Source organism: Diaporthe batatas, assembly GCF_019321695.1.
Source record: "Diaporthe batatas strain CRI 302-4 chromosome Unknown Contig00013, whole genome shotgun sequence".
NCBI classification, from domain to species: Eukaryota; Fungi; Ascomycota; class Sordariomycetes; order Diaporthales; family Diaporthaceae; genus Diaporthe; species Diaporthe batatas.
In genome coordinates, this window is record NW_025408560.1 from 2,377,181 (window position 1) to 2,390,619 (window position 13,439).

The 13,439-nt window shown below is 52.9% G+C and overlaps 4 protein-coding genes across 4 annotated transcripts; 3 read left to right on the forward strand and 1 right to left on the reverse strand.

Moving 5' to 3' along the window:
• Positions 1–700: 700 nt before the first annotated feature.
• KVR01_010464 (uncharacterized protein) lies at positions 701–1,669 on the forward strand (the record flags this gene model as incomplete). The annotated part of the gene is made up of 1 exon (XM_044788756.1): positions 701–1,669. The coding sequence occupies one exon, from the start codon at positions 701–703 to the stop codon at positions 1,667–1,669; it is 969 nt and encodes a 322-aa protein (XP_044640623.1).
• Positions 1,670–2,535: 866 nt separating this feature from the next.
• KVR01_010666 (uncharacterized protein) lies at positions 2,536–3,524 on the forward strand (the record flags this gene model as incomplete). The annotated part of the gene is made up of 1 exon (XM_044781583.1): positions 2,536–3,524. The coding sequence occupies exon 1, from the start codon at positions 2,613–2,615 to the stop codon at positions 3,522–3,524; it is 912 nt and encodes a 303-aa protein (XP_044640825.1). The 5' UTR covers positions 2,536–2,612.
• A 1,278-nt stretch (positions 3,525–4,802) lies between these two features.
• On the forward strand, positions 4,803–7,580 carry KVR01_010660 (uncharacterized protein). Its single transcript, XM_044789233.1, has 7 exons — positions 4,803–5,224; positions 5,293–5,426; positions 5,491–5,614; positions 5,689–5,895; positions 5,960–6,319; positions 6,378–6,745; positions 6,810–7,580. The coding sequence occupies exons 1-7, from the start codon at positions 4,983–4,985 to the stop codon at positions 7,142–7,144; spliced, it is 1,770 nt and encodes a 589-aa protein (XP_044640819.1). The 5' UTR covers positions 4,803–4,982; the 3' UTR covers positions 7,145–7,580.
• Positions 7,581–7,850: 270 nt separating this feature from the next.
• On the reverse strand, positions 7,851–12,070 carry KVR01_010604 (uncharacterized protein; the record flags this gene model as incomplete). The annotated part of the gene is made up of 12 exons (XM_044794230.1): positions 7,851–7,865; positions 8,437–8,580; positions 8,642–8,955; positions 9,032–9,176; positions 9,267–9,513; positions 9,607–9,650; positions 9,896–10,348; positions 10,418–10,669; positions 10,752–11,479; positions 11,533–11,601; positions 11,707–11,767; positions 11,858–12,070. The coding sequence occupies 12 exons, from the start codon at positions 12,068–12,070 to the stop codon at positions 7,851–7,853; spliced, it is 2,685 nt and encodes an 894-aa protein (XP_044640763.1).
• Positions 12,071–13,439: the final 1,369 nt, after the last annotated feature.

The window sequence follows — 13,439 nt, forward strand, 5'->3', positions numbered from 1 at the left end:
AGATCCGGATTAGCCGACTGACCCCGAGTGTCGAGACGCGAGACCCGAAGTTCCAGCGCTGCAGGAGATGGGCCCTATCCATACGGGTATGACGTTACTCCGGAGTCCCGCATTGGTTATTTGGGGCACCTGGGGCGAGAGAAGTTTTCTAGAAGCTCCCGGCATTCTATCAGACTGGACGAGTCTTGATGCAGACTGACGTTGCAGTGCCGAGGCCCACGAGTCAGCACTCTAAAATCCCATTCCGCGTGCGGAACTTGCCTCCACGATCAAACGGATTTTCTCCTCGAACCCCGTTCCCTTTCTGTCCTGCCCACCTGCTGGTTCCCCAGGGTGCATCCACGGATCTGCTGTCGCCGGTGTGGATTTGCGTACCCATGTTTTCCAGCGACTCGGGTGCTCGCCCTCGCTGGTTGAGGCGAGTCGGACATTCGTGCGGTGGTTGAAGCATGAAACTTGTACCGAGTGACAGGAGGTCGAAAGCTTGATGGTCATGGCACCTACGTAATGGCGATTCAAATGGCTCTGGAGTATTGACAAGCGTACCTGCAGTGCATATATACACACTTGAGCACTTAAATGCAGACATTTACACACGCCAACACACTCTCTCTGCCAAACACACTGTTCATCTAACATTTCAACCTCGCCAACACATAAAACATTACCGCGCAAAAATTCGATTTCTATCACAAACATAATGTCAAACATCCAAACAGTTGCCATCATCGGTTGTGGCTCCATAGGAGCATCCTGGGCGGCCCTGTTCCTCGCCCAGGGTCTAACGGTGTCAGCCTTCGATATCAACCCTGACGCCCAGAAATTCTTAGAGAATATAGTCTCAGACGCATTACCCGTGTTGTCCTCACTGGGCCTCCTCAAGAAGACAGATGCCAAGCCCTCAGATATACTATTCACAACCTCCCTGGAAGACGCGCTCAAGGGCGCGGAATTCGTGCAGGAGAACGGGCCCGAGAGACTACAGTTCAAGCAGGAGCTGTTTGACAACATCGCCAAGACGGTCGCAGAGGACACCATCATCGCGACAAGCAGCAGCGGCCTGACCTGCTCCAGCATCCAGGAGGGCATGCTTGCCTCGTCACACCCGGAGCGCTGCATAGTCGGGCACCCCTTCAACCCACCACACCTGATCCCACTGGTCGAGGTCGTGGGCGGCCGCCAGACATCCGCAGACGCAATCTCGAGAACAATGGCATTCTACAGCGCCGTGGGCAAGAAGCCCGTCGAGGTCAAGAAGGAGGTCGTGGGCCACGTGGCCAACCGGCTGCAGGCGGCGCTGATGCGCGAGGTGATGCACCTGCTGCAGGAGGACGTCGCCACCGTCTCGGACCTCGACACGGCCATTAGCTTCGGGCCCGGGCTGCGGTGGGGCGTCATGGGCCCCAGCACGCTGTTCCACCTGGGCGGTGGGGAGGGCGGCGTCCAGCACATGGCGGACCACCTGCTGGGCCCGCTGATGAGCTGGTACGCGCCCCGGGACCCCGTGGTCGACGACGCGCTGCGCAGGAAGTGGGTCGACGGGACCTTGGAGGAGGTTGGCGGGAGGGACTACCGCGAGCTGGCTAGGCAGCGGGACGAGGAGCTGGTGAGGCTGTTGAATGTTAGGAATGAGTGGGATGGTTTTGCGGAGAGGAAGAAGTCTGGGTGAACATGAACATTGCATTGATTTATTGTCGATACCCTATCATTTCCAGTTGCTAGGAATATTACTTTTTGAATTCCTTTGGTAGTGTTCACTACATGGCAGTCGCCATTAAACTTTCTACTCTAGCCTGAGGTCCATATCAAATGTTCAGACGATATAGAAAGCATCACGAGATCCATGGATGGTGGTCTCGTTCTTGATCCGTATACATCCCGATCACGAGATCGGGTACACTCTACATACTTAGGTACCTGTGCACATGACATGAGAACCTTGAATATCAGGCAAAATTTGATATTTTCATGGGTTACCTGAATTTGACAGGACCCTGAACAGGTAGGGTCTAGACTGTTCACGCGGAATCAAATCCGATCGAAACTATATCTGTACGAAATCACCGCCATGACGGTGGCTCGGACGCAAGATGGCGAGGTGGTCGCAGGTCCCAGCCAACTGGAATCACCGACGTCGTGGTACCATGACAAGGGACGCCTGTCGACCTGCATGTTCCGCTGTGGTCTCACGGGGTGGTACGAATTCCGCGATCGACAGGGCCCGGTATTATGACATGGTGCTGCGGGTCCTCCCGTGTCAAGAAACTGACGGCCGTCGAAAGAGCGAGACAAAGGCGAATTGTGGGCCACTCGCCCCTCGAGCCGGCCATTTCGCTATCCCGCCGCCTGGCGAGATCAACTGAACTGGGTGCAATGAGATAATGGTGTGCCCACCAAGAGTAGGCTGGGCGTGGGTCTGTGACGAAAATGAAGGGTCCTCTGTGATGTCAGACAACATGCGAAATAAAAGCAGACCAGTTGACCTGCACGCCTATCATGCGAATTTTGAACGAATCTGAGCCCTGAAGTGTGGTAGCCATTTGACCAAGGTACTTGCTTCCAAGGACATCTTGGGCTGATCTACCGTCAATATACACCATACAGTCATCATCATGGGTTCCATATCACAAGCCTATAGACAGCTGTACATCCTCGACACCGATCTCTCACAGCCCCAGCCACGACGCGGTCGCATTCTATCATGCCTCACAGACGGCAGCGACCTGGAAACGGTCATAGATAACATGACCACCATGCCAGATGGCATAACCATCGACTACGAGAACAACCACATGTACTGGACAAACATGGGCCGCAGCCTGAAAACGAAAGGCGGCTCCATCGAACGAGCCAACCTCGACGGCTCCGACCGCAAGGTTATCGTGCCCGAAGGGTCAGTGGGCGTCTTCACACCCAAACAAATCACAATCGCCCGCGAGAGCCGGAAACTGTACTGGTGCGACCGGGAAGGCATGAAGGTGATGCGCGCCAACATGGACGGCTCAGACGCCGAGGTGCTCGTCTCCACAGGCGACACGGAGGAGGACAGGCAGGACCAGCGCAGGTGGTGCGTCGGGATCGCGGTCGACGAGCGGCGCGGGTTCTTCTACTGGACGCAGAAGGGGGCCCCCAAGGGCGGGCAGGGCCGGATCCTGCGGGCGCCTGTCGACGGGCCGAAGGGGTTCCTGCCGGACAGGCGCTGGGACGTCGAGACGGTGTTCGACAAGCTCCCCGAGCCCATCGACCTCGAGATGGACGCCGAGTCCCAGACGCTGTACTGGACGGACCGGGGGGACCCGCCCAGGGGCAACTCGCTCAACCGTGCTGCTATCGGCATGGGGGGCGTGCCGCAGGTCTTGGCGACGCGGCTACATGAAACTATTGGGCTGGCGTTGGATAGGGATGAGGACGTGGCGTATGTGACGGACCTGGCGGGAGGCGTGTATGCGATTGATATCAAGAAGCGGACGAAGAAGGTCTTGTTCCCGGAGTTGGGTGACCTTACCGGCATTGCGTTGGTTTAGAGCATGTAAATAACGGCGTTAATTTGGCAGTAGTTAGATTAGACACTGGGTTCGGACGCGAGTCTTGTAATAACTTGAACCAACATTATCCGAAGATTTCTATTTTGGTTCTGATCGATGGAGAGCGATTCGACTTTGCCGTTGACGCCACCTGGGGCCACTATTGCAAGCCGGGGAGCCAAGTTGTGTACGAGCCAACGCTGCTGCTCTACTACGAGGGATCCCCTGACTTCCCCGGCGCTCACGATGATCGCAGCTGCCATGTCTCGCGCTGCGGGAGAGTATTCTCTGTTATGTCGGGCAAAATCGACACCGTCTTCTTTGCTACTGAGCGTATCCTGTCGCTTGTCGGCTCCGCGCAGGCAGCAGTAAGCGAGGATGTTCTCTCATCATTGAGTAATGATATTGCCGAAGTTAGTAACCGGGCCCGCCAGAATGACAGCAGCACGAGATTGTGGGATACAACCTGATTGGTTACGGTGGTTTCGCGTCAGGGGTTGGTGTACTGTACTTTGTCTTCAATGTTGGTTGGGCGTTGGATAATACTTGGCGAAGTCTGTTCCGGCCTGATGACCTGAAGTAGAGTAGACTGACTATACGACACATGCATGCTCAGTCAGACCAACAGGCATTTCGGGTGTCATTATTATAGGTTAACCTGATTAAAGAAGTCGGTTTGGGGGTAGGGGGCGAGGCTGACGATCGGGCCGGTCGCCCGTGCGAGCCGCAGTATATTAAAGTATGCAACTATCTGTGCGGCTAGTACTGTACCTGGACTACAAACGTGCAAGCTCTCACGTAAGCAGTACTTTACCCTCCCTGCATCGATATGAATAATCTTGCACTCCCCTGCTTAAATATCGACTCGCTCCTCCCAAAATAGAAAGGTCAATCTGACTTCAATTTTCACATCCTGAAAAATACTTACAAGTACCTTCTTCCTCTTCTTTTTTACATTCCAGGACCCTAACCACTAACCTGAACCCTAACCACTAACCCTGACCCTAACCACTAACCCTAACACTAACCATGGGGGCTTCACCCCCAATCCCCCACTGGGGGGGTCCCCCCCAGACCCCCCGATAAAAAGTGGTTGAAGTGCCTTTAAGTACCTGAGAGGCTTGGCATTTGTGGTTGCAGTTAGGTGGGGCCGTGGTGGGGCGGACTAGTCTTCTCTGAGAGGAGCGAGTCGATATTTAAGCAGGGGAGTGCAAGATTATTCATATCGTCCCTGCATAGATTTAACTTGGCCTGATGGGGTCCGGGTTGTGACACACACCCGCGTCTGGACCCCACGTAAGCATGGTTTGTCCAATGTTGTCCTCTTCTGTTGGTCTTGAACAAAACCGGCGAGCACCCCATGCGTGAACGTCAATCCATGTTTTCGCCTAGCCTCCTCTACCAAATGACCACCCTCAACGACCCCAAGCGGTCGCTCTAGCGCATTTCACATCCGACATGTCGTTGCCATCAACTGCTGGCCATGCTCCCCTCCCGGCACCCTCTGCCTCTGACCTCCCAGACCCCGATGGCAAACAGTCGGCCGCTGAGACGGGCATGATTGCAAGCCCCGGCACCAAGACTGAGGCCGCGTCTGATGCAGCACCCGACACAGTCCCGAACGGCGACAACACTGCCGAGCACACCCCCAAGTCCAAGGTCTACCATACTGGCTGGAGGCTTCACGCCCTGACGGCAGCGTATGTTCGCTTCTTGTCGACTGCCCTCCGGCTTGGGATCAGGCTGACCAGCCCATCGGACGTGAAAGGCTTTGTCTGAGCTTACTGCTATCGACCCTCGAGACCACCATCGTCAGCACGGCGCTCGTGTCTGTCGTCGATGCTCTCCACGGCTTCGACAAAGCCAGCTGGATTGTGACGTCTTACTTGGTCACGTACACTGGTACGTGACTCTGGGGATTTCTCGAATTCAGTGATTCCAGGCTGCTGATGAGTGGACTTGCCAGGCTTCCTGATCATCTACTCGAAACTCAGCGACATCCTCGGATGCAAACTGATGCTGCTATGCGCAATCACTATATTCACCGTGTTTTCTATGGCTTGTGGCGCGTCTGACTCCATGCCCCCCCTGTGCGCAGCTGCCCTGCCTCTAAACTTGATTCTCGACAACGTCCCGTTTCTGACCATCGTTGTCTTTGCCACAGGATCGTGTTTCGGGCGTTCCAGGGTGTAGGTGGCTCGGGCATCTACTCATTGTCGACCATCATGGTGCCGCTCATGGTGCCCCCGCAGAAATACCCGACCTATATCTCCATCATCTCGTCCACGTTTGCCATCTCCAGCGTCTTGGGTCCGATCCTAGGAGGAGCGATTACTGATCGTACCACTTGGCGATGGGTCTTCTTTTTTAAGTCAGTTAATTCACAGGTTCCCTGATTTACAAAGAAATTTCTGACTGGCTTTCATTTCCTGCAGTGGACCTGGAGGAGTGGTCGCGGCTGCGCTGCTTTACTTGTCGGTTCCCTTCAGCTTCCCATACGGAAAATCCAACAACTTTTCCCACTCCATAACATCAGAGCAAACGTGGAGACGAATCGATTTCGTCGGTGCGTTCCTGTCTCTGGCTGGGTCCATTCTCATCATCTTCGCTCTAGAACAAGGCGGTGTGGCCTATCCATGGGGAAGTGGCACTATCATCTCGACTCTCATCCTGTCAGCCATTCTCTGGGTCGGGTTCGTGGCCTGGGAGAGATGCATTTCGAAAAGAGATGGAGTTTGCGAACCCATATTCCCATGGAGACTTGCTCATAATAGGTTCGCCATGGGACTACTTCTGTGAGTGCACCTGCGACCGCTGACCTATGTCCGCCGGCTAATCCTATGTCCTGCGCAGCAATGGCTTCTTCACAGGCTTCCCCTTCATGGCGGCTCTTATCAACATACCTCAGAGACTGCAGACGGTCAATATGACGACAGCTACCAGGGCTGGCATCAGCATGCTGCCCCTCCTTCTCCTTTCCCCCTTCGCAACGATTCTCGCCGGGACGTTGGTGTCTAAATTGAAGATCCCGCCTCTTTATATCCTCGTCCTCGGATCTTCTCTTCAGATGATAGGCGTGGGTTTGTTTAGCTCCCTGGAGTCGTCAACATCCATCTCTCCAGCACAATACGGCTATCAAGTTCTTATGGGACTAGGTTTCGGCTTCGGCCTCAGCACGATACTTATGATGGTGCCATTGATAGTCACCGAGAGGGACCAAGGTATTGCTTGTTACCCTTTCTCTCTGTGTGCGCTCACTAGGCTCCTTAGCTGACTGGAGTCCAGCCGTTACCATGGGTGCAGTCACACAGATCCGGGTACTTGGCGGTACGATAGGACTTGCCGCCTGCGCTGCTATACTGATTAACCACATCAGAACGGAAGCTTCGAAGTTTCTGACGGCCGACCAGGTCGCATCGATCCTTTTATCCTCGGAAAATATCGCCTTCCTACCCATCGAGATGCAAACGCGGACAAGAGTGGTATACGCGGCCGGCTATAGTGAGCAGATGAGAATTATGCTCTACTTTTCTGCGGCAGCGACCCTGTCGCTGCTGTTGGTCATCGAGCGGCGGCCCCGTCGACTGGTGGTCACCCCCGCAACGGAGTCGACATCATGAAATAGCAGAAATCCCACCTACGTTACGCTCTGTTCCCCTCGTAGACATCCTCGCCGCTATACGGACCGATTTGTCGGCACTGCCACTCCTAAGGTCCGAAATACCTGGTCTGTAAGTACATCTCGGAGGCTACGTAGAGTGATGAGCACACCCTCTATGACCACAGCAACTCAACCAATGCATGGCGATTGAAGATTTAGTATTGGAAGGCAGGACCTCACCCCTGTCGCGGCCTGAGCTGAAGGCGCCGCAGCAAGGGATATGCAGCCCAGGCAAGGGATGAGATCCGAGCCTTAGCATGAATCAAGACCTATAAGAGGTAGGCAGGTTAGGTTATAAAATAGGTGATCAGAGGCACTGGAAACACAATTTAGTTAGCCATCGCAACATTATCTTCAACATAGCACAAAATGTTCAGATCCTGATCTGCCCCAAGGAACCTTTTGCCTAGCATCTTCCCCAGAGACTCCCAACATTTAGGCATTTAGATAAATGGACACCATGCTAAATTTAGCGGTCCAAGTATAATAGACTTGATACTTCGTACTCTACACTAGTCGTTCTGTTGAACCCGTAAATTTACAAAAACCTCGATTTGATGGGCCTCTAGGTGTTGTTACTACGGTAGGACTGGGGAAGTCAGCAGCTCTCCAATCTTGCATTACCAGCTGCTGCCAGTCTCAAGCAAAATAAACCCGCGGCCTCGTTATAAGCCGGCCACCTTCACATATTATGTACCTTCCAAAGTTTTGCAACAAGTAAATTGCATATGACTCCACAAAGAACACTTTAGCCTCATCGAACTATATGAGGACTGATACTATCTCTAGCCACTTACTACTTTTCTCTGAATTCGTTTAGAAGTCTGGTTATTAACCATTCTGGGTTAGAAGTGTAGCAATTTGTGTGTGCAGGCGGTGAGCACATGATCGGAGGGGGTGCCACTTTGCTTGAGATAGTGGCAGGGTTGCAACCGATTACAGGCTTGACTAAGGGAGAGTGGACAGGACCCCGTATTTTCCTATATCTATGGCCGTATGTGCTTGAAACGTGGGAATGGTGGATCACATAGGTTGATTGCCTGACTCGACGGGTCCGCTTGACACCGACAGATAACCTTAGGTATGATGTCTTACTAGGCCGCCACTCAACCTAAGATTGTGTGTAAATATCAAAGATGGATGTCCATGGCTTTGCTGCCCTGTTACCAATCTCGGTGCGTACATCTGGCAGGCTGGACGGGTTTGAGTCATCAGTCGCAGATATCAGGAGGGTAAGACAATGGTGGTGACATACCCAAACACAGTAGGGCCTACCCTTCTCAACCCTTCCTCCGTATACCAGACAGCAGGGGCAGGCATCGCGATGATATCTACTCGAAGGCCGTAGCGAACTTCCGTGACACCGATCGGCATTCCATCAGCTCCATCAAGCATCTGCATTGTCAATGTCAGCGTTGTTCATATCGATGTTAAATCTCAGCCCATTGGCCCTTACGCAGATCATGTCTGGGCTAGCAGCCAGGTATTTATCAACGTAAGCATCTCCATCTTTCGTTTTGAGGACCGCGCCTGAAAATTCGTTCGTGAAGATCAGTTCAAGGAATGTGCCGTCGCCGTCTGTCACAAAGCCGGAAGATCCCTCCGACCGAATGACACAGATGCCTTGCGTCAAACTGTTCGCTACCTTCCTGGACACCGAATGTATCTTTCCAGAGAAGAGGACTTCTCCATTTGCTGGCTCAACAATTGCCTGTGCAACGTTGCTTTTGTGTTGGCGCGCGATGTGCATACGACGACCAATTTCCCAGGCTTCATCTAATGTGTCAGCAACACAGATACAGAATTGAGAGCTTTTGACGGTAGCCAGTGAATGGAAGTTTCTCACCGACAGAGTAACTATTCTGGACAAAGAGCTTGCTCTCCTCGCCAACAAGTGGTGTTATGCACATGCCGGCGATGGACTTCATGGACCCACAAGCAGCCCGCGCCAGGTCCTCTAGTTCCCAATCATCTTTGGCTGTCTGGATATTCTGAAGAAAGTGTTTGAATCAGCCACGGCCTCCTCCCTCCCGTACGCACGCAGTCACTTAGCAGGCTCCATAAGTGGGGAGTCAACGTACCACAATGTTGCCATTTCCGTCTGACAAAGCTGCAGGTGTCAGTTTCTTCCCCTGGGCTCCCAGCACGGTCATGTACACCTGAGGAAATGCTCGCCCCATGAGGTCTGCATCCAGCACTGTCTTTTCAAGTAGTGCTCCTGAGAGCAGGGCCTCGAGGGCGTTGATACCGCCGATCTCTGTCGGGACGATGTGAGAGAAGTTCGAGATGCCGGCACAATGCAGGGTAGCATCCATTGCTTCTTTTGTTCTGTTAATTCGTCAGCACCCACCGAATGACATCAGGGTAGAATGCTTTAGGTGGCCCCAGAGGTCAGGGCAGAATGTGGCCGGAGAGGCTCACTCGTTTCCGCCAGGTAGCCGTTCAACAAACACTGATGGTGATCCCTTTGACATGGTCTTGTCAGCCTAGTCCTTAAATCTCCAAAGTCCGGGGTAAATGATGGCGATAATTGGACAGATTTATGACCAAAGAATTCAAAGTGAGTCGCTCTACTGACCATCCAAAGCGGGGCACAGATCACTTCGTCAGCGCCAACTGACCCGCAAGACACGATCCGGATGCTATGTCCTTCTCTCAGACATCTCTTCAGCGATAGAAGATAGTTTGTCGCTTCACCAATGCACCCAACCCCCAGAACTCCAGTCCCAGCTATCAGGAACTCAATATCTGTTTCTGAGACAGTCCAATAGCCGTGTTTAATATCTGGGCGATACTCTTGCGCATCTACTTGTGTTACCTGCTCTATGCTGTCAGTATGGGAAAATACGGTGCTATGGAGGTCTTTAGGCTCTGCCAAGGAAACATCTCCCGCAGAGGGTATATCATCAGCCTCTGTGTGATTGCGGCCAAGAGCGGTGATATCCTTTATGCTCGACACAACGCGAACCACTAGTCGGAAAGTGCCATCCATGGCGTATGGCTCGGGGATGGTTTCCAGTTCCACAATCTCGACATCCGATGTGTTGCCGCCGGCTTGCTCGCACATGGCAATGGCCTGCTGTTTCCCATCGGCAACGATGTCACGGACTTTGCGGTCGCCTGGTTTGATGAGACAGTCAAAGGTGCTACTGATCTTGCCGATCTATATCGAAGAGGTACGTTCGTCACTGAACTGTTCTTCTGGTATCACAGGGGGTTTTGTATGACTTACTGCAGCCCCTACCGCGTTGGCTACTTGATAGAACGGTGGTCTCACGACAGAGTCTGTCCCTTCGATTCGGTCAGGGAGGATGAAGCTGCCTCCGCCCACAAGAAGAACGGTGGCATCCTCGACTTTCGTTTTTGATGCAGTGACAGCATTTTCTATTAGCTTTTGAATTGCACTCTTTGCCGTGTCGATGGTTTGAGGACTGATTCCCCGTTCACGTAGGTCATCAAACTTTAGATGCTTAAGATCCCCTGCCTGCGTGTCAGAACGTAGGAGACATGGTTAGCGCACGTTACTCATGTCACAGCGTGGGATCGGAGAGCCGACAGAAACGTACGGTGAATACTGCACCTCCAGCGTGGAGAGATTTTGTTGACTCTTCCAAGGCCACAGAGTCTGGGCCGACTGATGTGCGCAGGCCTTGTCCCCTGATGACGGACCCCGCGCCGAGAGCGATGCTGTGGACATCGGGCATAGAGAAGTTTGTTTTGACGCCGGCGACCTTGACGCAAGCTGCGGACTGTCGAGGGTAGCCGTTCGGTAAGAGACTGCAGACATCCGTGGTCGTCCCGCCTACATCGATGACCAGGAGGTCGCGGCCCGCCTCGATGCTGGTGGATGCCATGTCTTGAGCCAGAAACGCGGCGCCCCTGGCGCTGTTGGTCGGCCCGGATGAGAAGCACCTGAGCGGGTTCGCAGCAGCGTACGATGCGCGTGCAAGCGTGCCGTCGTTGAGTGTGATGTATAGCCCGGCATTAACCAGGAACCTGGTTGCCTTGTCCAATCTGTTTACAACCCGGCGGGAGAAGCGGCGGATGCTGGCGTTGAGTATCGCGGCGTTTTCTCGCTCTAGGAAGCCGGCTTGGCCGATGGAATGAGAGCAGGAGATGTCAAAGGCAGGTCCCAGTTCCTCGGCCAGGAATGCGGCGGCGTCTTCTTCCTGCTTGTGGTACGAGGGCGAATAGACCCCTACCACCGTGATGGCGCGGATGCCCAGCTCCCTGACCTTCTGTGCGTGGGTTCGGAGCTGATCCTTTGATACCGCGCTGATCTCTCGCCCGTCAACTGCAAGCATGTAAGCTCTGACTGGCTTTGAGGACGGGGCAACTGAAACTTACTCTGATAACCACCATCGAGGTAAGCGTAGTACCCTTCCATGACAGATTTCAAGGCGCGGGGGAACCCATCTTCCATTATAAAGTTAGACCCAGGCCTGTTCTGATGAACCTGAAATTGTGACCAGTTGACCTCACCGAAGGGAATGACACTTCTTGTATATGGACCGCAAAGACGTAGTACTGCAACCTTGTCCAGTTTATTTTTGTCCAGCTCTAAAATCGCATTCACAAATTGCTACATGTGGGTTTGGTACATCAGCAGAAGCATAATAACTAATACCGACAATATCGGCCCTCCGGCAAGCCTTTGAAGTGCCTAACGTACCGTTGTTCCTATCTTGATAGCCATGATTGAGCTAGCAGGCACATTGGCCATCCTGAGAGCCTCGACAACGGACTCTGTTACCCCGGAATGAATGTCCCTGGTAGTGGGCGCCTTGTGCCATCCAATAACCTTGTCGCCGTCTAAGACGACGGCATCCGTGTTTGTTCCTCCTACATCCACGCCAACCACCCTGACTTTGGATTCACCTGGCATGTCTTGAATGATCGTTTGACTCATCCCGCCGGGGCATCAAGGTAGTACTCGAGTCGCGGTGCTGGGCTGGGAAATCGACAAACATGTGACAGGCGTATGATTCCGTCGAATGCAGTTGAAGATGGCAACTCAATCACTGTATGTGGCTTGTTTGTGCTAGTTGGGCATCCCGAAGTCAAGCCGAGTCCTATCCGACAGTGCCAATCCACGCCAAGTTCGAGGGAGGCTAGGGTGTTTAGGCAGCGAGTTAGACATGGCTGACCCCTCCCAGTGAATATCGAACTATTGGGTAGCGACGGTATGTGGGTACGGGGAGTTACCCAGTTTCGGATCAAGTGCGTGACTTTGATGTAACGCTACTAATGTCTTACAAATGCACCACTCGCTCGCGTGCAGTGTTCTTACGATGCGAAAGAAAAGCAAAGACGAGGTTTATTAGTCCATAGTACGAACTCAGTGCTGATGTCTGACGGGGTGCTTTTGGGCGTCTTATTCGGCGGATAAGGCCCGGGCATTGCTACTTCCCACACCTAGAAGCGGGCCACCAAATACGTACTTAGTAGGTACCGGAAACTCTCACGACCTATATCAGTGGCGGTGCAGGCAGCCCGAATCCCAAGTGAAGACTACATGCTCAAGAAACCTTTATGATAGTCAGCTAAAATAATACAAGCCGTATGATTCATCCAAAATTTGATACGATTAACCGTTTCAACAGCTATCTTTGAGTAGAAATACATCTAGTCTATGCTGGTGGTTGTAGTTATAGGTCCATCGGATATGATTTGCTCCACAGCTCGAGATACCACTGCCCTGATGATCTCCAGACCTGTCTTTTCACCCGTACTGAGTCCAGCAATGCGATCCGTCCCTGCCTTGATCGCGAGAAGAAGCATAGCGTATAGCGAATACAATGCGTCGTTTCCAGCATTGTGAAATGTCGGCCGGTGTGGTAGACAGCCAAGCTCAGCGAGAACGCCGGCAAGTGAAAAGTTTTGTCCAGGCTCTATTGCGAGGCTTGGGTGATAAGGAGGGAAAAGAAACCGAGCGATTGAGTGTGTGTCGATGATGGTTAATATAGGCCCAACGCTGTCAAGATCTATGCCGAGGAGTCGTAAAATCTTTAGGTCTTCCCTAAGAGAGTGGCCCACCAAGACAATCTTTCGTAGACAGCTGCTCTCAGAACCTATCGCAGTATCTCTGACGCAAAGATTCTGTATGATCGTTGAAGATACCGCCTTTGGGGTAATCAAGTGGGTCTGAGCAAAAGCACATTGCTGTTTATGTTTTTCTCTCGCCTCCCTTTTCTTTGATCTGATAGCCTGCTTTGTTCTCCGGGGGAGGACAACCTCAAACACCTGGAGTGAGA

Bases quoted from the DNA above. Each gene is read 5' to 3' on its own strand.
- KVR01_010660 (XM_044789233.1), top strand. From the start codon at position 4,983: ATGTCGTTGCCATCAACTGCTGGCCATGCTCCCCTCCCGGCACCCTCT. The intron at 5,615-5,688 runs GTGCGCAGCTGC...TCTTTGCCACAG, and splicing joins TCTGACTCCATGCCCCCCCT to GATCGTGTTTCGGGCGTTCC. The intron at 6,746-6,809 runs GTATTGCTTGTT...ACTGGAGTCCAG, and splicing joins AGTCACCGAGAGGGACCAAG to CCGTTACCATGGGTGCAGTC.